The following is a 26,611-nucleotide window of genomic DNA, read 5'->3' on the forward strand; positions in this document are numbered from 1 at the left end:
GGAACTCTCCATGGTCTTGATTTTTTGACACTGCTCCCTCCTGGTTTCCCTCCAACAACTGGCTATTTCTTCTTTTGAGGAATCCTCTACTATTTCTAAAACACTGATGTTCTTTCATGGCTCTATACTTAGACTTACTCTCTTTCCTGAATCACAGTGAGTAACAGTAGCTCCCGTTCCCTTCTCTTTTAAGCAAGAAAGCTGTGACTCACATCGATTGTTCCCTTCTTCCGTATTCTGCTCACTCAAGTCCCACTCATATTGCCTAAGTGTTTCTCAATTCCCTCCTTTCCAACCACACTGACAAGGCCTTTAGTTAAGGTCTTCAATGTCTTTTGGTTAGAATGATCCCGCAGCTAAGCTAGCTTTGCCTCTCTCCAAACTGTTTTCTACTGTTGATAGTGCCTTTTCTGAAACAAAAATCTACTTGTCATTCCTCTGCTTAAAACCTTTCACTGGCTCCCCTGTCCTCAGAACAAAATCCAACCGCTAAGCACAGCATTTAAGCAACCCTAATATAACTCCTATTTGTATTTCACTCGAGTAACTTCTTGAGTTTCAAAAATGTTACTCTCGGGGCGCCTGGGTGGTACAGTTGTTAAGCGTCTGCCTTCGGCTCGGGGTGTGATCCCAGTGCTCTGGGATCGAGCCCCACATCAGGCTCCTCCGCTGGGAGCCTGCTTCTTCCTCTCCCACTCCCCCTGCTTGTGTTCCCTCTCTCACTGGCTGTCTCTCTGTCAAATAAATAAAATCTTAAAAAAAAAAAAAAAGTTACTCTCCTACATCAATGTAGCTTCTCTACAATCACGAATGCTGCTCCTTCTTTCTGGACCCAAACCCTCCCTCTTTTGGCTAACTTCAAGCTCTTTCAAATGCCAGATCAGCCTTTCTTTTTTCTGACCTGTCACCTTTCTGCTCTCTCCGTTTTACTGGATGTTCATGGACTTCCTGGGATTAGAGCTTTTGCTTTAAGTATTATTCATTCAGATTAACATTTATTAATAGGCTAGCTTTGTGGGGGTTCGTAATGTGTCAAGTGGGTTACACTGTACTACTTTATAGAATTCTCTTCCCTGAATGTTTTGGTTAGAGTGAGCATTCAATTCTTGAGCAAGTTTAGAGGGCAGATGTGAAGCAGAAAACTGTTTAGCAGCTCACACATTTTGTTGTTGATCTGTGGCTCCCCAGTTGTAGCTGGGCCTGCTTAACTTCCCAACCTTTCCTTGGATCACCCTTCAGCTTTCCTAACCTTTGGACAGGGTATATATGAAAAAGGACCTGGGCTTTTCTAGGAGTCAATACCCTCAAAATCCGAGGTAATAAAAATGACAAGGGTTTCAAGTCTGTGCTTGTGATTTCTACTTGTTCCTGTGTCTCCCACTTTACAGACATCTTCCCTTCTTTACTGCCTGCTCTGTGGACTTCAAGCTCTTACATCAGAAACAAAGGTTACAGCCTCAGAGAGCCATGCTTAACCAGCTCCCAGAACAGTGTCAAGTCAAATCCTGTAGAAACCTCTATCCTAGTAGTTCTGCTTCTCTGACTGAATGCTGATAGTTCTATATAAGAAAAACGAGGCTAGTGAGACTACCTGAAATGGTACCTGTCATACTCTTAAAGCACCCATACTAAAGTCTCTACTGTTCACATACTCTTACTGTCTTTCTAGATTTTTAACTTTCTGAGCAGGAATTTTATCTCTGTATGACCAGTACAGGATGGTGCTTAGCACAGGCTAGGTATTTCTAAGTCCTTTGTTAAACAAATAATTTGGAACACTTCTGCTGACCCTAGCAAAATCTCTTTAAGTAAGAATAAAGAAATCTGATTTCTATAGCAGACGGATACATTAGCCATCAATAAATACTGACCTGATATCGGCTGTTACATAAATTAAAATCCTAGGAAGTCAGTGAAAACAGCAGTTATCCAAATGGTACATATTTTCAAATTATTTCCTATTATGTATGTTGTCCTTTGTGTACAAGTACATCCTTATAAGTATGGGAGAATTAAATGCAGACAAACCTATGGAAGGGCAATTTTCTGACTTATCTGCTGGACTCTTTAGGGTAATTTTATGACACCCTGGGTCCATATTTTCCATAGACATACTACTAAAATAATAAAGCCAATAATGTGATTTGATACACATTTCCTTTAGTTATTTTAAGAATAATGAAAAGCTTTAAAATTTCCTATAACTTGTCAGTTAGCCAGAAATAGCTTATCACTAGATTATCAGTTCAATGACATCTGATTTTTACCCATATGATAAATATTAAAATACTTCAGAATATTATGCAACCTGAAAAACCTAGTTTCAACTATCACTTATAAAGTACGACGGCAGAAGTACTTACAAATTTAAACTGTAACTTGGTAATCGTTAGTCAGCCAACCAATTTTATTAAAAGCAAACTGCTCATTCTCAAGTTATCATGGAACTCAAAATAGAGCAAGAAGGATGAAAAACATCTTGTTGGCCAACAGACTGTTTTAGTTCTCTGACCATATGAAACAAACTTTTCATTTTTAAGAAAGGTTACATGTAATTTCAGTAGACAGCAATACAGAAAGATTTTGTCACATGGACTAGTTTCTCTAGTCAATTGCTTTTAGCTGTCTCCACCGGGATAGATGCGTTTACAGAACTGGCTGTGCTTGGGCCTTCTTTGCAAGCAGCTTTAGATCTGCAATGCACTTGGCAATTGTCTCCTTTTCCTGTGATACAGAAAGAGAAATCTGGTTAGACCTCTCCAAATCACAGAAATAGGTATAAATACTGTAATTCTAAAGGACAGCTCCTACAAGACCTTGAGGTTCCTACAGAATCTCAAGATGACATGACAGACTACTAGGAATTTTATGTACCATAGGGGGGATGCAATTTATTCTAAGCAAATTCAGGATATTAGTTAAAATCTCCGGGCTCACAGCTTTCATGAGTGAAATTTACATAGAATTTGAAGCCAGGCACTCCTGTAACCATATGTCACTGATGTTAGCTTGTATAGCTAATAGCTGCTTGAAAAATAGCAACCTAACAAACATTACTAACACAGAAATGTTAAGAATAAAAATAATTTTCTCTTTTCTTTAGTGTTTTCCCTGTTTCTTATTTATGTTGTTTGTATGTAAAAGATAATCTACTGAAAAAAAATTCATTAAATGTTGGTAGACCCTGTTCTTCTAGTCCTTGATGGTTACACAGAAAATGATCAGAAATGCCTACATACTGTATATAATTGGGAAAGAAGAAATCAAGTCATAATAAAAAAAATAATATAAACTTTAAAAAGGAAAACAAATTTAGGTAAGTAAAAAAAAACATTTCTTTTCTGTTCAAGACCAATGAAGTAAGCGGCTGGGAAGAGGAAATGGAGTAGAGATCACGGAATTAGGGAATGGAAGGGACTCAGAAATGGCTTCATCCAGTCTGTTGCAGAGAGAAATGAACTATGTTGGTTAGCGTTTCCCGGGTGTTGGAGCTTGAACACAAGTGTGCCACCATCGGTGTTCTCAACTATCTGCCACTGTCTCTGACAGCGAGAGACCCTTTGGTGACCAAATTCTGAGGAAGAGGAAAGCCACCAGGGTCGTTGTGCAGCGTCTTCCAGGTTACCACTACCCAGAACAATGAACCAGGGCGACCCCAGCGTCTCTAGGCTAAAGATTCCTATCCTAACAGAGCAGCAGCAGAAGCCCGTAAGAGAAACCAATACAACTCCAGAAGTTTCAGAACACCACGCACCTGCTGTGCAGAGATGCTCTGCACCACGTGCTTCTCCACCCAGTTTATCATGTGCTCTTGTTCCTTCTGACGCATCATGTTCTGCACAGAGATGTGATAGTCCAGGCGATTCTTCACCTCCCTGTGCACTCTGTGCAGCCGTTCCCGGTAAGTAAGCTCCAGTGCCATGGCAATGTTATTCTGAAGCAAAATGAAGAATTGATGAAAAACTGCAGAGCTGAAGGACCACTTCCACTCTGTAGATTCTGCCGGTTAGAATACTCCACCACTTTCTTGTATTTTATGCAAAATTATTTTACTTAATACGCATAGATAAAAGACGAATGTGGTAAATAAATTCTAATAGCGTATGGTAAAAATATACTTAAAAGTATATAAAGTTTCCTCCAGTCTGCCCACAGGCCACTATCTTCCTGTATTTCTTGTATTCCCTCCCAGAAACATTCAATAAACAAAATACAGGTATAGACAGGCATGCACACAATACACGCACACATCACTTTTACTAATTATGACATCTAGACCCAGCACAATTTTAAGTTACACTGAATTCTACTATACTGGTGTCCCATAATCCAGTTTATTTAACTAAGCTCTATTAATACATTAGATTGCTTCCAAGTTTTTCTACCAGAAACAATGCTGCATCTGTTGTATATGTCTTTGCCCTTATGTATAAATAAATACTGGTTGTAAATGGGGTGCGTGGGTGGCTCAGTTGGTTAAGCATCAGCCTTTGGCTCAGGTCATGATCCCTGGATGGATGCCCCACATCTGGCTCCCTGCTCAGCGGGAAGTCTGCTTCTCCCTCTGTCCCCCCCCCACCCCATGCTCACTCGCTCTCTCGCAAGCTCTTCTCTCTCAAATAAAATCTTTAAAATAAATAAATACGTTAAAAAAATTGCTGTAATAATAACATGTTGAGTACCTACTATATTCTAAAAACTGTGTGTCAATTAAGTCTTATCATCATACCATGGGATAGTTGCTATTTTATATCCATTTTATAGCAAAGAAACTGAAGCAGAAGCTAAGGAATTTGTCCAACGTTACAGAGCTAATAAACTGTGAAGCCAAGATCTGAATACAAGGAGCCAGGCTATAAAGCCCATGCTCTTTAACTGTGATTAACACTGTCACAATCCAAATGAAGTTGTACCACTTCATTCTCTGCCAGAAACACAAATGCCTATCACCCCAAACCCTGACCAATGGTATTTATAAAACCTTTTACTCTCCGTTCTCATAAGCAGAAAAATAGTAATTCTAATGACATTATCTAAGAACATTTACATATTTAGAAACAATTTACATTTCTTTATTTATGAATGGTCTGTGTCCTAAGCCTAGTTTTCTACTGGGATGTTGGTCTCTCCTTAGGTAACTAACTACCCTTTTGTGTCACATGTAACACACGTATTCTTCCCAGTCTGTCGCTTTGTTTATGCTCATTTTTACACGTAAAACTTTCATGAGATCAATTTAACAACTTCTCCACTTATAGCTTCTCGATTTTTAAAAATTTTTTTTTCCTCTTCCAAGTTTTTATTTAAATTCCAGTTTGTTAGCAGACAGTGTAGTATTAGTTTCAGGTGTAGAATATAGTGATTCAACACTTCATACAACACCCGGTGCTCATCACAGCCAAGTGCACCCCTTAATCCCCATCACTTATTTCACCCATCCCCCCACCCACCTCCCCTCTGGTAACCATCAGTCTGTTCTCTATAGTTAAGAGTCTGTTTCTTGGTTTGCCTCTCTTTTTTCCCCCATGTTCATTTGTTTTGTTATTTAATTCCGTGAGTGAAACCATATGGTATTTGTCTTTCTCTGACTTATTTCACTTAGCATAATACTCTCTAGCTCCATCCATGTTGTTGCAAATGGCAAGGTTTCATTTTTCTGCTGGCCCAGCAACACTTTATCATGCGTGCGAGCGTGTGTATACATACCACATCTTCTTGATCCACGGAATTTTTAAAAATTGAGGTGTAATTTAAAATTTTTATAAACTGAGGTATACTTTCAGGTGTTTAACACAGATTCGATATTTCATATACATTTTGAAACAACCACATTAAGTCTAGTTAATATCTGTCACCATACATAAGTTTCTAGATTTTGTTATCTTTATTAGAAAGGCCTTGTCAACTCCAAAGGTATTTTTTTGTGTTCTCTTTTTCCACTTTATGGTTTCGTTTTTACGAAGATCTTTAATTAGTTTGAAATTTATTTTAGTAGAAAGTGAAAGGTAGGGCACCAACCCTGTGTCTACATAGATGCCCACTTCTCTCCCCTCTACAACAGAACTGCCATGTCTACACTGCCTTAGCGTTTAGCTCGATCTCTAGTTCTTCACCGCTGTGCCACCCTGACTTTCTACTCATGCGCCGCACCATCCTATTTACAACTCCTTATAATCTTATAATGGGTTTTCGTATTTGGCAGGACTGTTCCTCATTACTTTTTCCCAAAATATTGCTGGATGTTCTTTTTTTTTTTTTTTTTAAACTAATAATCAATTTGTCCAAGTTCCAACATCCCCTCCCTCCAGGCTATTAGTATTTTCCTTCTAGGAATGTGTTAAATGTAGAGATTAAAGTAGGGAGAACTGATGTCCTTATAATACTGAGTCTTCCAATCTAAGAACAAGGTTCTTAGACCCTTACACCTCACAAGCATTGCATGAAGTAAAAACTTTGCACATTTCTAGTGAAGTTTACTCGAGTCATCTTTTCCTAGACAGTTTACCCTCTTCCAGTGTATTTTCTGACTGCTATTTGTATATGGAAGGGTACTGATTTTGGTTATTAGATAATAATGGTATACCCAGACACCTGACTAAACTTGGTTATTATTTTAATAATTATGTTGACTCTTAGGTTTTCTAGTTATATAATCAGTTAACCTTCAAATTATGGTAACTGCTTTTTCTTATTCCTTTCTCTTCTCGAATCCAGCTACTATCTCCAGAATAATACCGAATTAATAAGTGACAGGGATGTTGTTATCTGCTAGTCTGTAATGAGAATCTTTATAGGTTTGCCTGTTAAACAGAGATATTAATCTCAAGTGGCCCTTAATACCTCTAAGTACATTTCTTTAGTCCATTCACCCTCCTGGTCTTCTTTCCCCTAAATCTCTAGTATCTCCTTGACTACTTTCACTCCCATTACTTCCCCAAAATAGCCCTTACCAAGGTTACCAAGAACTTCCATGTTGCTAAATCCATGGAAAATTCTTAGGCCCTTTACTTCTTGACCATAACTAGGATGACTACACATTGGAACTGTCCTTGTTTTCACCGGTTTTTCCCCACTATGTTCTAGTCTTAGAAATTTAAGTACCACCTGTCAGCTTATGACTCCCAAATCTCCAGCATGGAATTCTGGAATTCTCCCCGTAAATTCCAGACTCATATATCCAATGATCTTTACCTAACAATTCTACTTGGCTAACCTGTAGGCATTTCAAACCAATGCTATAAGACCAAAGGCTATTTGCAACAAGGCAATCAGAGTAACCCTTCAAAAGGCAAGTGAGATCGTATTACTCCTCTGCTTAAAGCTTCAATGACTTTCTTATTCAGAGGACAGATCAGAGTCCACAGAGACGCCTATAAGACTTGACCCAGTCTAGCCCCTAACCACTCTCTACTTTGATTTCTTTTCTTACCCATTCTGCTTCAACTACACTGGTCTCCTTACTAGTCCTTGACTACACCAAATAAGCTTCCAGGTTTAGGGCCCTTGCGATTTTTCTTCCCTCTGCTACAATACTATTTCCCCACAAGTCCATGTAGCCTGCACCAACACTTCTTCAGGTGTCTGTTCAAGTAAGACATTTAGAGGCCTTTCTAGACTGCCCAATAAAAGTAACTCCCTTCTTTTAAAATCTCCTTTCTTAGTTTGTTGTTCTACACAGCATTTATTACCACTGACATTCCTACCTGCTCAATTATTTTTTTCTGTCCTTCTCTCAACCCCAGGCTAGAAGGCAGACTCCATGAAGGCAGACTTTCTTTTATTCCCAAACACCTGCCTTGACCAGAGTTTCCATTCAGGAAGAGCTCAATCAGTAGTCATTAAATTTTTCATAAATAAGTAAAAATGTAAAGACTACCATCTAATTCTTATTAAAGAGCTACATCTTCCAAAGTCAGATTTTGTGTGTATATATCATGTATGAGGAAGCACTCTCTGGTTGAAACCTAAATATGTATATAAAGAGGTTTTAAAGTTTCCTGAGGTTTTTAAACATTTATGTGCTTAAGAATCTTTAGGGATCCATTTTTTAAAATATAGATTCTTAGATAGCCCCTAACAGAGGTTTGACTGCACAAGTCTTGGACTGGGTCCATAAACCTGCACCAAAGAGGACTGATACATACGGTACTAAGACCACACTGAGAAATACTGGCCTAGATCTTTACTATTTCAGATACTTTACCTTGGCATCTCATTTTTCATTTCATACGTGCTTCTGTAACATAAAATTTCAATATAAGGGCATCTCACTGTAAATATCAGGCAGAAAGCAGGGGCTCAAAGTAAATAACAATGTGACTGTTAAAACAAAAATACTTGAGCATATTCCTAGAAATGTTTTAGAAACGAAGTATTTTAGAACCATGGTAGAAAGCTTTACAGCCATTTGAATGTGCTTTGTGAATTGGAACATAAGGTCTCAGACTTCCTCGTAACCAGTATGCCAAGTAAGAGCTCCTCACAGCAGGCATACATGAACCGCACAGCATGTATCTCACCTACAGCCTCAGACAGTGAATACCACTCTTTAGTCAGCCACAATTTAATGACTACTTTCCTTCTCTGTGGATCCAAAATATGTTCTTTTGTAACTTTTATTCTAATTTTAGAGGAACTATTTATCCATTTGATAGATATTAAGTATCTAAATAGCTATAATTGCCAAGCCCCACCCGAATCTCTTTTCTAAATAAAATATGCTCAACATATTCAACCATTTCTCATAAAATTCTAATTTTTATTTTAAATGCACACAAATGAGCAACTTTATTTTCCTCAGGACATTCTGAAACCTACCCTCTGGACGTCAAAAAGGTAATGGCGTTTCTGAACCAGTGCCTGCTGTGACTTCTCCGTATCAATCGCATCCTGGATCTCTTTGATGGAAGCCTGTTTCACCTCTTCTAGTTGGGCAATTTTTTGCTGCAATTATGATTTTACAACAAAGATCAGCAAAAGCATGAAAGGTAACAAAACAGCTTCATTCTATGCTTCCTCAAAGTTATATTCCTCATTTGTAGAAACACCCATGAAGAAACATATGCACATACAGGGAGAAATGCGCAAGTCCTTAAAAATAATTGCTCTTAATTGGTACGCAATATCTTGTTGAATGAACACAAGTATGGAAAAACTGGACAAAGTTTTGTAGATTTAAAAAAATGTATCTCAAATTAGTAACCAACATTAACACTTATAATTTTAATCATCGTAATTAGATTCATTTCTATGTGCTTGTCGCTTAACATTAACGTCAGAAACATCACTTGATGGTACTGATGCTTTTAATACAGTCTAAAATGAGAAATCAGGCTTACAGTTCTTACCTCATTGAGTTTATCAGCAAATTCTCCAATCGAGGCACCATATTTTTTAACTACATAGACCAGCAACCCTATTACTGATATGGCAGAGAAGGTCTCTGCAGTAATCACATATATTTCTTTGGACAGAAAATATAGGATAAGTCCAGTTCCAAGCACATAGGGTCCTAAAAGAAGGAAAAGTTATTTTATGATGGATAGATATACTATACCCGAAAGGAAAGACAGAAAGTTCTACATTTGATTAGTTGAAGATGTTATATGATTTAAAGTAACTGGATTTATAAATAACCCTGCACTGAGGAGCAGTATGGTAGTGTTGAAAAAAAAAACCAAGGATCTGGACTCCAGGAAATCTGACCCTGCAACACAGAAGAAACTGAGCACTATAAATAATCTCTGAGTTTAGTTTCCTCATCTGTAAAACAGGAACAGTACTTTCTTCACACGGCGAATGAAACGGACAAATGATGTGTAGCGTGGCTAGCACAACTGTGTAAGCAATTTGTGCAGCAAAATATACTATTTATTGAATGGGAACACTGGTCAGGATAAAATTTATCCACTCCTGCCTAGTTTTATTGAATAGGAACCTGACACTGGAAATAAGCAAGCAAACAAAAAAACCCTAATAGAAAGTAGTATGTATGTAAATGGATGAATTTGCTATCGGGATTCTCAATTCCTACAGTACCTAGTTATAATGTTTCAAACATAGGTATCTTTTTCTTTAACCAGGCTATGAGTTCTGAAAGGACACAAAACCATGATGTACATTTCTTTAGGATTTTCTGTTGTGCCTCAGAAGATACGGGCGAGGACAAAGCTGCCCCACAAAGGGCAGTATTTTACAGTGTTTCTGAGCAACACAACTACCAAAGGATGTTACAATGTATTACAAGGATAAAAAGCATAACCGTCTCAAATGTATTTTATCCGGTTTCCCATAAAAAGTTTCAACAGCTCTTTTTAAAACTTGCTTCCAACATATAAACTTTAAATTTTAACATAAATTAAAAATTTTACTTGTGAACTTACAAAAAAGCCTATCGTAGGTAACATTTTTATCTCCTATGGGGATGTGAGGCCCCTAATGTTTCTTGCAATTTCAGTTATAGAAATGCTATTTTTGGCCACTCCCCGGAGGGTTAAAAAAAAAAAAAAAACACCTTGGTTCCCAGAGTTCCCTAGTCACAGCAGTAGTTGGAAAAGAAAGGCAGCAGGTGCCGTAAAAGAACACTGAATTGGAGAACCTGCGTTAAAGTCCAACCCAGTCACCAAAGAGAGAATAAATCTCAGCAAATTCTTTATCTTCTAGTTATTCTCGGTAATAAAAAGCTCTTATGGGACTGCTATGAGGATTAAATAATGTAAGTGAAAGCAGACCGCATTATAAAAATTAAGATTTCAGAAGAGCATATGCCTTCTTAAAAGGGAAAAACTGATAAATATGGCCCAATTTCTGTTTTTACTTATATATACAATTTAATAACCTCTACTGTCTTACCTAGCTTTATTTTAATCCATAGCTCTTTCCATTACCTGACAATATATCATACAGCTCCTCATTTCTTTACTATCTGTCCTATGACAGAACGTGTGTTCCGTGACGGCAGCCACCTCGGCTCGCTACTGTATGCTTAGGAGAGTACCTGGCAAGAGCAGGCATTCAGCGCATGTGGTGTATCAAGAAACGCAGACTATGCTATAAGATCAAGTTAAAATCCCAACCACATTTACTTCAAAGACAAGTTAGGGCAACCAAATCACAACTGTTCCACTGAATTACTTCCACAATTTACTTCTGCCTTCATTTTTGTGTATAGGTGGAAGAGATAAGAGACCTACTAAAATCCTAGGTAAACATAAACTACACCATCTAAACATCCTATCAAACAGTGGGCAAATGCTTACCTGTTACGCCAGTTTTAGGATAAAGGAACTGGAAGAATTCTTCGGGGATCAGCCCCAAACGAACTTTTCCTCCATGTTCAGGAAGAGGTGGTACAGGGGCAAGACTTGGCTGCCCTGTGTGGAAGATCCTTGTTGCCTGCAATACCCTATGGGTAGCAATTACACAAAATTAAAGGCTATTCTACAGGTCTTAAAGGTCATCTGTCTAGCACTTTGTATGTTTATTATTAGAATTACAATATAGAACGTAGACTTTGCAGCCAGATTATCTGGGTGTAAATCCTAGACCAGCCACTTGACTTTGAGCACGTAGGTTAAGCTTTTGTAATCACAGATTTCTCTAGGTAAAACGCGAATAAAGAATATGATTTTATAAGGCTGCCGTGAGGATTTTAGGTAAAGTGCTTCGAATGGTGCTAAGCATACAGTAAAGTTCTATGTAAGCAATTAGCTATTATATATCCGCTGTGTTGTGAGCACCTTGACGGCAAGAACTTTGACCTTTTTGAGTGTTCTCTGTGATGGGTGCTACTAACCACTGTGTGAAACAGGCCTTTTTAGTGTTGGGTAGCTCTAATTATGTTCATCTTTAAACTGAACTGCTGTGTACATACTTGAAACGTCTATCCATTAGATCTAATTTTACTTTTCTATGTAACATACACAATGCCTGTGTATTTGGGTTGAACATCTCAGTTCTCTCACAATCCTGACGATCCACAAGTTGCTGTCTGGTTCTGTTTACTACAGTGAGGTATCAGGACCAAACATAATACTCTAAACACAGCGTCACCAATTCATTCATTCTACAAATATGTACTGAGAACTTGCTAATGCCATTACTGAGCTTGAATTATTGTACCGTGGATTTGTCAACTATTCTCCTATTCCAACAGCCCAAGACTGCATTTTTAGCAGTTACAGCGCAGTGATATCTCATTAAAATTCTGATGAAATAAAATCCTCTAGTCTTCTTTATATATGCTGTCAAGCTCAGTCTCCTTCAAATTCTCAGTACGTTTTTGTCCCACACACACCCCCATTCTACCTCTATCCCTTTACAATGTAGGAGTTTTTATTATTTCATTGATTTTGATTTGAAGCTTTTATCTTTTGAAGGTTATTTCTGCCTCCCAATATATTAACTAGTCCACCAACTTTTGTTATTTGAGAATCATACTCAAGATTCTTTTATCTAAATCAGGGTTTCTCAACCTCGTCACTATAGATATTTTTTGTTGCTGTGGAAGGCTGTTCTGTGCACTGCAGAGTGACTAGCCGCATCCCCACGGCCTTTATGCCACTAACTACCAGTCAGCATCCTTCCTCCCACCCAGTAGTGACAACCAAAAATGTCTTCAGACATTGCCAAATGTCCCCTGGAGGGCAACAATGTTCCAGGATGAGGACCACTGATTTATTCTTTTTATTTTTATAAAGATTTTTATTTATTTATTTGACAGAGAACACAAGCAGGGGGAGTGGGAGAGGAAGAAGCAGGCTCATAGCAGAAGAGCCTGACGTGGGGCTCGATCCCATAACACCGGGATCACGCCCTGAGCCGAAGGCAAACGCTTAACCGCTGTGCCACCCAGGCGCCCCTGTTTTTATATTTTAAGTAGGTGCCATGCCCAATGTGGAGCCCCACATGGGGCTTGAACTCAAGACCCTGAGTCAAGACCTGAGCTGAGATCAAGAGTCGGCTTTTCACAGCAACAGCAAAGAAGCCAGCATGGCTACAGAGTGAGCCAAAAAGAGAATATAAGGAGATAAATTAAGAGGTAGGAGGAGATCAATTCATGTTGGGCCTTCTAGGTTATGGTAACTTTGGATTTTACTTCATTGGGATGAGGAGCTCTGGAGGGTTTTGTTGGGGTGGGGGGTGTGGGGGACTCATGTAATCCCTAAGTCTACTAGGAGAATGGGCTATAATGGGACAAGAATTGAGAGATACAAGCAGACTAGTTAAGAGACTACTGAAATAGACCAGGTGAAAGTTGAGGGTGGTTCATACTTCAGTAACAGTGGTAGTGGAAGAGTGGTTTTAAGTCCAGATATAATTTGGAGGAAGAGCCCCACTGATGTATTAGATATGGAATGTGAAACAAAGAGAAATCAAGTATGTTCTTTACATCTTACATATGTAATTATTTTACTTATGACTTCTGTTAAAATTGTTTACCTGTCTGTATGGAATCTCTTTTCTTTGTTAAGTTGGAAGCAAGTAGCCTCACTTTACTGCACACACAAAAATTAATTACAGATGGATTAAAAGCCATTTTTGCAAAGCAAAAATAGCTGTCAAATTTTGGCAAGATTTAGAGCTAAGTCTGGAAGCAAAAAGAGAAATTCCGAAAACTAACATGATTTACGTAACATTAAAAACAGATGTCAACACTTAGCACATACTATATATCGACTGCTGTTTTTAGTTTTACAGGAATTAAGTCCTTAGTTATCCTAATCATAATATACTATTATCTCCATTTTGCAGAGGAGGAAACCGAGGTCACACAGCTTGTAAGTGGAGGAACCAGGTGTAACTCTAGCTTGACAGTCTTTGCTCTAAACCACTATTCTATAGCTGCCTCCCCTTGGAGACGAAAGCAGGTTAGACTTACTCATTTTTCTATCTTTTGTTATGGAAGTGGCAAGATAAATATTTACTGAAACAATGAATGATTTCTCTGACTCTTATGATCTGACAGTAAAAGTCGAAATCTGGGAGAGAGACTAAAAATAACATGCTTCATTACTTTATTTAATAAACTTGCTTTTAGGTATGCAATCTAGAAACTCCCATTCCCGCTGTGGCAGCTAAGTCCAGATGAAGGTCACAAGAGAAAGGGGCGGGGCTTAGAAGACACCAAAACCAGCTTCTAGTTCAGTTAGAACACATCACTTACCCTCTTAGTCTTTGCCATAAGACGGTAAGATAAATATTCCAGGAAGTTACAGGTGCACCAGGGTTTGAATGAAGCTTTAAGCCTTTCAAAATTACCTAAAGAAGGGTAATTTCGGGCCTAAAGCAAAGAGGGGGTTACAGAGAAGTGAAATAAGGTGATAAAACAAGGACGAAAGGAAGTATTATACCCCTCTTACTTACCCTGGACCGAGAAGGGCTGCGTTCTTCAGACAGGGGGCTGCACATGAACAAGGCTCAGGTCAGCAAGGTCAAGGTGAAATCTGGTCTGTCCATTCCTCGGTCCCCGCGGGGCCCGCCCACTAAGGCCATGCACCCCTCTTTCCAGTCCCCCGAGACTGCGCCCCCACGCGCGCCCCTTGCGAGCGGCGCAATTCATTCCCCACTCAGGCCCAAGTCTTGCTGCGCCTTTCTACACCCCCTTTCCTCCCACCCCCTCCAGTAACCCTAGACGCACTCCTTTGCAATCACTCTGATAGCCCGGACCAGGGTCTAGACGTCTCACCCGCTGCGGCGGCCGCAGAACAAACCACCCGGGACAGCATGGTCAAAGAGGGTCCGCGCAGTAGGCTCTGCGTCCAGGTGACCCGAACAAGATATTCTGTCAGGGGCGGGAGCAAGATGGTCGCTCACAAGTCTCGCGAGAAGAGAACAACGTGCCTTCTGTCCACTAACTTTGCCTCTAATTCTTTTTCTCGCGATAAGAGGCACTGAGGGCGGAGAGCTTTTTGCCAGAGGGCCGCAGCTGACAGCGGAATGGAACCGTAGAAGCAATTCTCGCGAGATATAGAGCGGCCGTAGCCTGTGGAGAGGGGCGGAGGCCCAGAGGGGTACCACGTGGGGCTGCCGGACTGAATCTCGGGCGCGCGTCCAGTTTGGGTCTAGGTTGGAGTTGGAACCGTGGAGATGAGGAAGGAAACCCCGCCCCCCCTAGTGCCCCCGGCGGTCCGCGAGTGGAACCTTCCCCCTAATGCGCCCGCTTGTATGGAACGGCAGTTGGAGGCTGCGCGGTATCGGTCCGGTGAGCCGAGATCCCGGGCCTGGGAGCTCCCTCACCCTGGCTCGGGATGCCCTTTCCCAGGACTGGCCTTTCCAGCCCGCCCCCGTCCCGCCTGCCTTCCTGACCCCTGCCTCGCGTCGCTTAGTTCAGTTCCCACCCTTGCCCCGGGTTCCTGAGCTCAGATCTAGACTCGGCCCGCGTGCTGTTCGTTCAGTGCGGTCACCATGGAGACGAGCCCTTCCACTCCTCCAGCTCTGACAGCTTGTACTTCCTTTAGATGGGGCGCTCCTGCTCGGGGCCTCCAGCCTGAGTGGCCGCTGCTGGGCAGGCTCCCTCTGGCTGTTCAAGGACCCTTGTGCCGCCCCCAACGAAGGCTTCTGTTCCGCCGGAGTCCAGACGGAGGCCGGAGTGGCTGACCTCACTTGGGTTGGGGACAGAGGTATCCTAGTGGCTTCCGATTCAGGTGAGTCACTTTCTCCACAACCCCACAGGTGGAATGGGGGATGGGATACAGATCGGGCCGGGTTCAATCTTTTATGTCCCATACTCAGTGCTTGGGGGAGCTTGAGGGTGTTGGCCGGAAGGAGAGCTCTTGTGTAGCGGGAAGATACCTTTCCGTGATTCTAAATTGCCTGGTGGGAATTTCTAACAAAATTAAGAAGTGAATTAGAACCACTTTTTCTTCCCTATAACCTTCCCAGTATCCCCCCTCAACCCAGACCAAGGATAATCTTGATCCTAAAGATGATGCTTAAGTCAGTCTGTGCTCTTTCCATTTCCTCCCATTTTCTTCTTTTTAAATGTCTTCATTCTGCTTTGTTTTGAAAGTCAGGTTCAGCAATGGAGTCTTTGGAGTTAAAAAAAAAAAAACAGCATTTGGATATTGGTAGGCGTTGCATGGAAGGATAAAAGTGGGACATTATCATGGAACATTGCATCAAAAACTGGGGATGTGCTGTATGGTGACTAATATAACAAAATAAAAATTATAAAAAAATAAATTTAAAAAAAAGTGGGACATTAAAGACTGAGCCTCCCTGAGTGTTGAGCCTGAGCACTACATACTCAAGACAACTTTTGGGGGGGTTCTCTGTACTTAACCTGTCACTGTGCAGGACATTCAGTTATTCACAACATTTGTAAAGAAGCTATAGTATATTTATTCAAATTGTTCAACAAATACTAATGTCCAAGCAATTGGGAAGATTTAACCACACTGGACTGTGTGCTACAGAGATTATGGAGACTTTATCCTTGTCTCTTGGGACTTATTTTCCAGTGTTTTCTCATGGAAACAGATAATGGATTTTGCCAGTCATTCCATCTTTCCCTGTCTTTCTAGAAGCTTTCCCTGCCTAATTGTCTGGACTGTTATTAAGAAAAGAGTAATGCCAGCATAAAACCAGATGTCTTGGAAACTAGCTAAATCCCGTAGTGATAATGGATTTTGCTTTTGTAGTAATAGCTTACTTTGTTAGTTTAGTGACTGTGGACTCCGTTGAATCCTAGAAGTGAATTACTGTCTTGGTGTAATCTACACTCATTTCCCCCAAACTTCTCCCCACTCCCAACAGGTGCTGTTGAATTGTGGGAGCTGGATGAGAACGAGACACTCATTGTCAGCAAGTTCTGCAAGTATGAGCATGATGACATTGTGTCTACGGTCAGTGTCCTGAGCTCCGGCGCACAAGCAGTCAGCGGTAGCAAAGACTTCTGGTGGGTCCTTGCGCTCACTGTTCCTGCCTTTTAGACCCCTTTTGGGTGTCTTTACTATCCTGTTAGCTTCGTTGAGTAACGTTTTGGGGGTACTGTAATAACACAGTGATTAATTATGACATGTCTATAACATTTCCGTAGAGATATTACAGTCCATTGTGAATAGGCCTCAGCAGAAGCCCAGTAGGCAATGACATAGGACATGTCAGTTAAAAGAAGTTCGTATTTGAACTTGTTTTATGTAGATACTGTAGGTCAAATTAAGGATCTGTTTCCTTTTGCTTCTTAGCATCAAGGTTTGGGACCTTGCCCAGCAGATGGTACTGAGTTCATACCGGGGTGAGTGCACATTCTCTTTAGTCCTGGCCTTAGCTGTTTTCTTTTTATTCTCCCCTTGGTCACTTTGAACTTTGGATATCAGGGGCAGCAGTTCCTTGCCCTTCTGCCTGATAGTTTTCTTCCAAAACTATAGTCAGGCCCCAATATCTATCCGTTGCCTTTTCTTAATTTCCCTATTTCCGGGAATGGCCTCACCATCTTCTTGGCCACATGAGACTCCAGCTCTCAGTGCTTTTCCACCCCTCCTGCTTCCTCACTATCAGTGGGTCCCCGAGTTCTTTGGAGTCTTTTTCCACTTGGTCAGTGATTTCCCTTTCCATTTCTGATGCTCCCTTTTGCTTTCAGGCTTTACTCCTCACAGATGGTGGCACTGACCTCATCTGTCCATCTGCAGTCCCTCATCTGTCGTGGTTTGTGTGGCTTGTGGGTTAATATCCCATTTTCTTGTCATGGCATTCAAGCCCTTCTGTCAGTCCCCCTTCAAACATACTGCTCTAATTAAAACCAATCATAGCAGATCCTTGACATTCTCCAAGAATAAACCCTGAGACTTGTGAATCTCGAACTTTTGAATATTCACCTCCATAAAATTTCTATTTTTCTGGTGAAAGCCATCACTTTCTATTAATGTTACTTTTTTTTTTTCCAACTCATTTTCATTAATAGTGGTAGCAGCTGACTTCATTCTGGGAGCCATTCTTCATGACGATAATGCTTGGAGCATTAATGTGTGTGTGGCTAAGAGGTGTAGATGCTGGGTGATGACCTGGTTCAGTCAATGGCTTAATGCCATTCCCTGCCAATTCTAACTGCAAAGTGTATGATTCACAAATGTGCCAAAGCAAAAATCCCAAATTCATAAAGATCTCGGACCTTCAGCGTCCAAGACCTGTAAATGGTCAAACAATGTTAAAATACCAATGTGGAGCCTACCACACATGTCTTTTATTTCTTAGGCCTATGAGGGTTCTCCTGGTCTGCTCTAACTCTTTCAGCACTTCCTCCATTCATCTTTTCTCATTAGTTCTTTGTATTTCTGTCTAATCCCCCCCCCAACTGCAAGTCCCTTGAGGGCAGGGGAGCCACTTATTCTTTATCTTTTGTATTTTCCCATGGTGCTTGTCTCTGAGCTTTGCTTTCAAGTGAGCAATCAATTCCTTTTCATTCTGTTGGCTTTCCATGAAAGGCGGTTTGATGATATGCTCCTGTCCTGGGCAGACTGTCTCAGGTAGTCTAGTTGAAATACCTTTAAAGTATATGGTTTCCACAGCCTGTAATTAACGTATATCAGTGATCTTCAAAGATCTTAGCATGTAGACCTCCTGGAAAATTTTCCAAAAACTACCCTCTCACACATTTTTTAAATTGGCATCTAGTTTAAGTTTAAATAGTTGCAAAGGAGGTACTTTCTGGCCATATCATTATTGTGCACTGGATTTGCAGGTTAAGCCCCTTTCATCTCTGCAAAATGTCTACCGAATAACCTAACTGGCTAAAAACTAACCTGCATTGTTAAGCCAGCTGGCCAAGTTAGACTTAAATTTCTATCAGAAAAAGTCTGACTTCGGGGCGCCTGGGTGGTACAGCGGTTAAGCGTCTGCCTTCGGCTCAGGGCGTGATCCCGGCGTTGTGGGATCGAGCCCCGCATCAGGCTCCTCTGCTATGAGCCTGCTTCTTCCTCTCCCACTCCCCCTGCTTGTGTTCCCTCTCTCGCTGGCTGTCTCTATCTCTGTCAAATAAATAAATAAAATCTTTAAAAAGAAAAAAAAAAGAAAAAGTCTGACTTCATTTTGAAGTTCGGTTCAACTTGTCAGATGTGTCTTTCTGACAACCATCTGTCATAGTTTTCAAAATTTTCATTGTTAAGAGGAAACACAGAGAAGTCTCAGAATTACTCTAGCACTTGTGGTGTGTTGTGGTTTGTGGTAGGATGAAACAAGGCCAGCCCCTGCACTGAATTTTACCCAGATGCTCTTCCTTTTGCTGTTTGGCTCTTGGGGAAAAGCCCCTTTGATTTAATACCCTAGAGTTTCACACACCTGGGCATTGTACCAGGGTGCGGTGTGGGGTGGGTGAGAAGCGTGCATCCCTTCCACAACTGGGAGAAGGGGAATGTGAAAGCCGAGGCAGGAAAGGGGCACTGGGAAACTCTGGCAGCTTCTCAGTTTGATTTAAGGAAAGAGAACTTTGGAAAGTTTATTTCCTGAAATGCATCAGTATCCAGACCTCCCCTGAAAGTGTCTGTATGTTATCTGGAGGCGTGTGGGTACTATCGTATGAAAATTGCTCTTCTGGGATGTAAATCCCTTTGCTCTTCTTGCTCAGCCCCTAATTTTTCTTTCCTTGTCTTCACTAATTCATTTTCTTCCCCATGCCTTTTTAGGTTTTAGAACTCCATCAACCTTTTCTCTTAGGTTTTGTCTAATCCAAAATCTCTCACAAGATTTGTTAAATTGCATCATGAGATAAGGCCCGTTTCTCACACCTCCCTTAGTAGTATCTGGGCTGCGTGGTAGTAATGCCTCCAGCTTCTGCTCTGTCATACTTCCCTTTCTCTCTCCTTCACAGCTCACTCCGGGCAGGTCACCTGTGTCACGGCCTCCCCCCACAAGGATTCCATGTTCCTTTCATGCAGTGAGGTGAGATACAGCCTCTCCTTCCCTCCCCACTTCCTAGCCACACTCGAACCCTCTGGCCACAAGTCTAGTGTGGAGACTTGGCCAGCAGCTGCTCTTTGGATTGTGAAGCTCTTGTTCTGTTCCTTCTTCTAGGACAACAGAATTTTACTCTGGGATACCCGCTGTCCCAAGCCAGCATCACAGATGGGTGAGTCTGAGAGCCAGTGGTGGGAGGGTGGTACTAGGAACCCACCTGGAAGAGGCTTCCTTGGCCAGAGACAGAGGCAAAGTCACCAGAGGTTCAGTCAGTGTGACATAAGGGATATAATCACTTTTTTCCCCACTGAGGCTCTGTTGATTCCATTTTGCACAGTGGGCACCAAGAGGAAGGGTGGGTTCGTGGGTGGCTGATTTACTTTATGTTTCTGGGATGGGTGGACAAAGGGGCCAGCATTGTTGCCTTCATGCTGTATGCCTGAAACCTGCCTTTGACTCGTGTCCAGAAAGGGCAGGAGCCCGAAGGCTAAATGAGGGTATGAGGGTCAAGGGCAAGGACACGGCTGCCTTAGTAGGGTTTGGGAAGGGGAATAAAGGTGCTTCTGCAACTTTGTTTGAGAAGCTCCTTCACAGAGCTGGGCTCTGAGTCTCGTTTCAGCTCCCTCCTCTCTCTTTGCAGGCTGCACTGCCTCTGGCTACCTTCCTACCTCCCTGGCTTGGCATCCTCAGCAGAGCGAAGTCTTTGTCTTCGGTAAGGCAGCCTGTCCCACAGCATTTTGACCCTGGGAAGGGGGAGGGTGAGAGCACGCTGACCCCGTCACGCACACGACTCTAGCTGCTCGGTCTCAGCAGCACACTTGGGCATTGTGTGAATTACGCCCGTGGGAAGGTGGGATGATGCAAAAGTGGTTTTAGTTTGGCTTTGGAGAACATGATGACTTTTTAGATCTGATTCCTGATTGTTTGCTCCGGCTCCTGTATTCCGGGCATGGCCAGAAGTGAGTGAACCACAAAACAAGTGGATTGCTGTATAGGGAACTCGGCTGTAGAGTAGGGCTAGCTCCCATGCTCTCAGAGCCATGATACTGTACATATGGTGACGGAGTTTGTGGTTAAAATAATAACTATCTCGTTCGTTAATTTTCACGACCACCAGTGACTAATTGTCCCTACTTGACAGAAGAAGAAACTGATGCTCAGAGTGGTTCGCTCGTGTAAGGTTGAGGAGCTAGCATTCAAATCCAGGTCTGGCTGACTCCAGGGCCATGTTCTGATCCACTGTGATGGGCTTCCTCTTTTCTCTAGGTGATGAGAGTGGAACCGTCTCCCTTGTGGACACCAAGAGTGCAAGGTGTGCCCTTAGCTCAACTGTGCACTCCCAGTGTGTCACTGGGCTGGTGTTCTCCCCACACAGGTACTGTCCTTTGTCCCTGGGGGCCTGATGGGTGTGAATGGGACCGTGCTGGGGCATGCTGATGTTTGCAGAGCATTAGCTGATTGGGCCATTCCGTAAGGCAGACAGTGCTCTAGCTGAGGTTTCAGAACGCTCATGATCTCTGAAGACCACAGTCCTTTTTTGGGTAGGATGGTTTCTGTCTGCACAGGGCTAAGATAAGGTCCTGTTCCTGCTCAACACCCAGAATGATTAATATTGCGGGCTTCTGAGACTGCGTGGTTGGGAAATTTCTGCATTCTTGCTAAAACTGCAGGGAGGAACCAGATGGGGTTGTTGGTTGCCAGGCTGCTTGTCCACCCTGGTTTGCTCCATTTCCCTCCTCTTGCCCTGGAACTTGTAATGTGGACTTGAGCGGTAGCCAGACCTTAACCCGAAGTGGGGATCAGGCCACCTCCTCTGGGTCACTTTAGGGTGGGGGGTGAGGGCTACACCAGGCAGGATTCATCATGGGATCATGGCTTTACCTGACATAACCCTCCCCTTGCTCTCCTAGCACCCCTTTCCTGGCCTCTGTCAGTGAGGACTGCTCACTTGCTGTGCTGGACTCAGGCCTTTCGGAGGTGTAAGTGTGAAGTGGGGTTCTGTAATCAGGGATTGGGGAGAAGAGCTGTGGGTGGCTGGGTCCTTCTGCCTTCGTTGAAGTGCACTGACTGCACCGTCTCACTCAAGGGGGCCGGGTGGTGGGAGCAGGCTGGCACTGACTGTCTCCCTGCTCCTGGGACTGACTCACAACCAGCTCTGTCCCTGGTAAAGGAGGGCTGTGGTGGTAGGTGGGATTTCCATCTGGTGATCCAGCTCTCTCCAGAAAGGGACAGTCTACCTTTGTCACATAAAGAGCACATACGTGAAATGCGACCTGCTGTGGGGTGAAAGGCCGCAAACACCGTACCGGAATTACTGCTTCCTTCTTACTGAGAGAGCCGTGATTTGCTCTCTGATCCTGGCCCATATTACCACCCTTGCTCTAGCCACCATTTCTTTATGAAATGAGGACACTGGACTGAATGATCGATGAAGTGCTCTGTGGCTAACTGCACTGCTGTCATGGTGACAAGGCCACCCATACGGTGAAGTTTGTGTCACACATCCAAAAAGGTGCCCTGGTTGTGTTGGAGTGTCTCTCTTGTCCAAGTCCGCTTTTTCCTCTTGTCTCTCACCACGCCCATACTTCCCTTTTTTCTCTTCTAGGTTTAGAAGCCGAGCCCACAGAGACTTTGTGAGAGATGCTACTTGGTCCCCGCTCAATCACTCCCTCCTTACCACGGTGGGCTGGGACCACCAGGTCATCCACCACATCCTGCCTACAGAGCCTCTCCCGGCCCTGGGACCTAAGAGCGTTGCCGAGTAGAGTGGATTTAAGACAAAGAGCAAATCCCCCATGAGTATCCACTCCCTCTGCCCCTGCCCTCTCCGTCTGTGAGACCACACAGGAGCCTTATACAGTATGTTGGTACGCCAGATCTGGGCAGTTAATAGGCATCGTCTCTCGGCCTGAGGGAGGCTGGATTCTGGGATCTTGTAGTCATAGGGAAGAAAAACTTTCTTAAAATTGGATATGTATGTGTGTCTGAGTGTGTGTGTAGATACATAATTTTTGGTGGTGGGAGGGAATTAAAGAAATCCATCTTACATCTTTCCCAAGCCGTCCCCCCACCAAAAAAAAAAAAAAAAGTTCACAAAAGGGTTTTATGCTTCCTACGTGGCTGTGCATGAGGAATTGGCCAGACTGGATGAGATGTGGGATATGGGCATCCCTGGATTCTTGGAAGCAGCTTATATACCACTCATGGAGATAGGAGCAACTTTATTTTTTATAGAACTTAATCTGCCTTTCTATGGCAATGCTTCCATTCACAAAAATCCCGCCCAGCTCACCTCGAGGAAAAGCCAGGACACTCCTCATAGTTTTCCACATCTTTGCCATTAAACTGAGTCAAAAATCCATTTTCTGGCTGAATAAAATTTTGGCTGGTGCCTGTGTAACGCTCACCCCCCCCCCCGCCCATGGAATTGTACCTGTGGAAGATGAGCGTTTTCCTGTCATAGATCCCATGGGAAAACGTTGGGGGATGGTGGAGAGCGGAAAGGCATTTTAGTTAAGTTAAAAACTGACATAGACTTGCGAGGAGCGTCTGCCATGTTTCCCACGGGAAAACAGCTTGGGGCCTGACCTCTCCTGGCTTCTGGACCCCTTTCTCTGGATGTAGGAAGTCTGACTGCTGTTTTTGTGGACTCTGAAGATTTTAAAGTACAGCATCAGAGAATTGGAAATACTAGTTGGTGAAATAAAAAGCTTAGGCTTCGGCCTGTCTTGAAGCGTGTGTTATGTGCAGTTAGACATATCTCACTTACGCGAGTCATCAGGGTATCAGTCATAGCCCAGCATTTTTGTGTGTGTGCTTCCTCAGCCCCTCAGAGTAGCTAGTTGGGACTTAAATATTGGGTTACTTGGGTGGGTGGACTGGTTACTGCCAGAAGTCATGGTCAATTACTGATTACGAAACTAAGTACAGTTATGTACTTCCGTGCTTTGCAAGTTTAGCTCGGCTAAAATCACATGAAACTAGGCCAGTTTGAAGGAGTATGGACAAAATATTTGTGAGTAAAGCTTCCATGCTTCACCTTTGCCAAACAGGAGCTCTGTCATCACAATAACCCCGAGTAAAAACATTGGAATTTGTAGTCGTGATTACTGGGTTTGGGGTAAGATGGGAAGAAAGCCTTCACTGTTCCTAACCATAAGTACTTAGAAGGTAATTGGGTGGGTGGGCGGAAACGCTGAAGTTCTTCCCAGAGATAAACTTCACAAAGTTGTGATGGCTTAGAGAAAGGAGGGGTGAGGTGGGCAGGAACCAAATTTGCCTAGCCCTTTTCCTCCTGAACTCAGGAATGGTGGAGAGGAAAGCAGCGGAGACGAGAACCCAAGGAAATGTCTGTCTGATTCAAGGTGGTTAAAATGACAGCAAAGAAGGAAAACCGTTTTTGAAAAACCACATTATCTTATTGTAAAAAAAAAAGTTGGTTTGGATTCAGGTCTGGGCCGATGAGGGTAATCACATCTATTAATGATTGCCATTAAAACATTGGCAAATCTAATCAAAATTACCATCCCAGGTAGGAATGACTGTCCCAGTTTGGGTCAGATGTGTATGTTACAGTGAGCAAAGAAGGTGGTTTAGAACAGAAGGTGGCTCCTCAGTGAGAAATGTGATAGCCCGCGCGGTTCAGTAAGTCCTGGACGTGAGGAGAGTTTCAGGAGCATGAGCGTGGACTTACAGGTGAGGGTTGGGAACAGGCTCCTTTTACTCGGCTTAAAGCTACAGGCATTTATATTGCATTTAATTTCACTGGTTCAGATGTCTAATGCTGGGGTCCGTCCATTTCCCTGTCTTCATTGTTCTCATTCGGAAGCCCCTCCTGACCCCCTGTAGTCCACTGCTGATCTGCATATCACCACGCCTTCTCGGGAGTGCCCGGAGCCACGGGCTGAAGGAGGCTCGGTGTGGTTTCAGGTGGCACCAGACATTGCTCTGATTCCCAAGCTGTCTCCTGCCCCACAGGGCAGCAGGAGGCCAGTTCTTTAGTAGCTCTATAGGCATTACTTGCTGACTCACCGTCACATTATAGCAGCAAAAGCAAATAGTACTATCTTTATTTATTAAATTATTCTTTTTTGAATTGCCTCCATTTTTAAACAATATCTTTGAAATTAGGTATGTGAGGAAAATACACTTCTTACTATACATTAATATTTTTAAAATCCTTATGCACAACCAAAAATCATCTCATACCAAATATTGGGAAACACTGCTCTATCCCATTAGGGTCTTTTTTTTTTTTTAATTTTTAATTTTAAGTAAACACACCATATGTGGGGCCCAAATTCACAGCCATGAAGTCAGGAGTGGCACGCTCTACCAGCTGAGCCAGCCAGGCAACCCTATCCCATTCATTGTAAAGATGTAAAATGGTAAAGATCTTTCAAGTTTGCACCAATCTAGTCAACACTCTTTGGGCTCTTAGATTCAACCAATTGATTTTGTTCAAGTCATACGTGTCCAGTTTATCCCCATGAGTATCACGAAAGATTTGGCCGAACGCTTTGTTAAAACCAAGGTATTTCAGCTCCGTGATCTTGCCTTCAACTAGTTGAGTATCGTAAAATATGGGAGGGGGTGCAGTGCTGTAGGCGTTTCTTCAGTAAGCCAACTTAAAGACATTTGTAAGTGTCTTCTCACTCGTGAGAACAGGCTAAGCACTAGGGAGGAGTATTTTCAAGTATCCGGGTGGGTGTGTAAAATATATAACAATGGTTGTATTGTTTGAGAGCAAGAACTTAAGGATTGAGAGCAGACAGCATGACACGGCACAGTGACTTTGAACATGACCCTCATTCAGCATTTACTGTTCATCATCTATACACGTGGAGTCGTAGTTACCATCCTTGGCGTGGTCATCGCTGAATGAAGCAGAGGTCACTCTGGGGCATCCCTTGTTACATTGTGGTGTTCTTTTCATCCTCTGTCATCCTGAGGCATGCAATGGGTAGGTCTGAGATCCAGCCTTACCCACTGCAGCAGAATAGGATCCCAGAGGACTGACCCAGGTGCAGATGAAGGCGGTTCAGATTGGCAGGCAGATTTAGCTCTGTCCTGGAGGCAGCATGAAGAACGAGTGCTTCTGGTAGGAGTCGGGATAGAAGGGCACAAACCTAGTGGTTAAGCTCAGTGATATGGAATCTGGGGGACAGGAGCGGGCGTGAGGGGAGGCTTAGAAGTAGAGAAAGGCAGGCATTCATTCAAGGGGGGGGGTCTTAAAAGATAGCCAGCAAGGGCCGCAGGTGTCTGGCAAGACTGAGTCAGGACCCAGGCCCTGGCGAACTGCTGTAGTGCCTATAGTTTACAGAACAGGAAGAGAAATGAAGGCAGAGACCCGTTAACAAGAATTAGGTGACTCAGGCTAGGAATTGGGAAGTAAGAGCACGGTCATTAGTGTTAGAAACCACACCAGGGGTAACGTAACGTTAGAGGTTCAAGTTGTTGCCCAGCCTGGTCCGGTGTTGCCCTCGGGAGGCTTCATTATCGCCTGATTCAGGTTACTCACCCAAGGAATGGAGCGTGGCATTGACATGCAGGTGGCCCCAGCGACGGTGCAGGGTAAGAACTGGATCTCAAGTCTGTTTAGCAACAAAACTCATGTTTTCCCCATTGCCCCTATCCAAGAGAGATGAGAGACACATCCTTCTTCAAGAGGGAGACCTACACTAGCTCTGTTCACTAGAATAATCTGTTCACTAGACTAGAA

The 26,611-nt window shown here is 42.8% G+C and overlaps 2 protein-coding genes across 2 annotated transcripts; one reads left to right on the plus strand and one right to left on the minus strand.

Annotated features, from left to right (window-relative positions):
* Window positions 1-2,386: 2,386 nt before the first annotated feature.
* Window positions 2,387-14,845, minus strand: ATP5PB (ATP synthase peripheral stalk-membrane subunit b). The gene is made up of 7 exons (XM_008704070.2): window positions 14,687-14,845; window positions 14,365-14,401; window positions 11,259-11,404; window positions 9,348-9,511; window positions 8,818-8,943; window positions 3,755-3,934; window positions 2,387-2,724 (listed from the first exon to the last, which is right to left on the minus strand). The coding sequence occupies exons 1-7, from the start codon at window positions 14,724-14,726 to the stop codon at window positions 2,647-2,649; spliced, it is 771 nt and encodes a 256-aa protein (XP_008702292.1). The 5' UTR covers window positions 14,727-14,845; the 3' UTR covers window positions 2,387-2,646.
* Window positions 14,846-14,949: 104 nt separating this feature from the next.
* On the plus strand, window positions 14,950-23,610 carry WDR77 (WD repeat domain 77). The gene is made up of 10 exons (XM_008704069.2): window positions 14,950-15,202; window positions 15,459-15,644; window positions 16,756-16,897; window positions 17,187-17,236; window positions 19,805-19,875; window positions 20,008-20,062; window positions 20,531-20,602; window positions 21,157-21,265; window positions 21,801-21,869; window positions 22,496-23,610. The coding sequence occupies exons 1-10, from the start codon at window positions 15,088-15,090 to the stop codon at window positions 22,653-22,655; spliced, it is 1,029 nt and encodes a 342-aa protein (XP_008702291.1). The 5' UTR covers window positions 14,950-15,087; the 3' UTR covers window positions 22,656-23,610.
* Window positions 23,611-26,611: the final 3,001 nt, after the last annotated feature.

This window comes from Ursus maritimus, unplaced genomic scaffold (genome assembly GCF_017311325.1).
Source record: "Ursus maritimus isolate PB19 unplaced genomic scaffold, ASM1731132v1 scaffold_12, whole genome shotgun sequence".
In the NCBI taxonomy this organism is placed as follows: domain Eukaryota; kingdom Metazoa; phylum Chordata; class Mammalia; order Carnivora; family Ursidae; genus Ursus; species Ursus maritimus.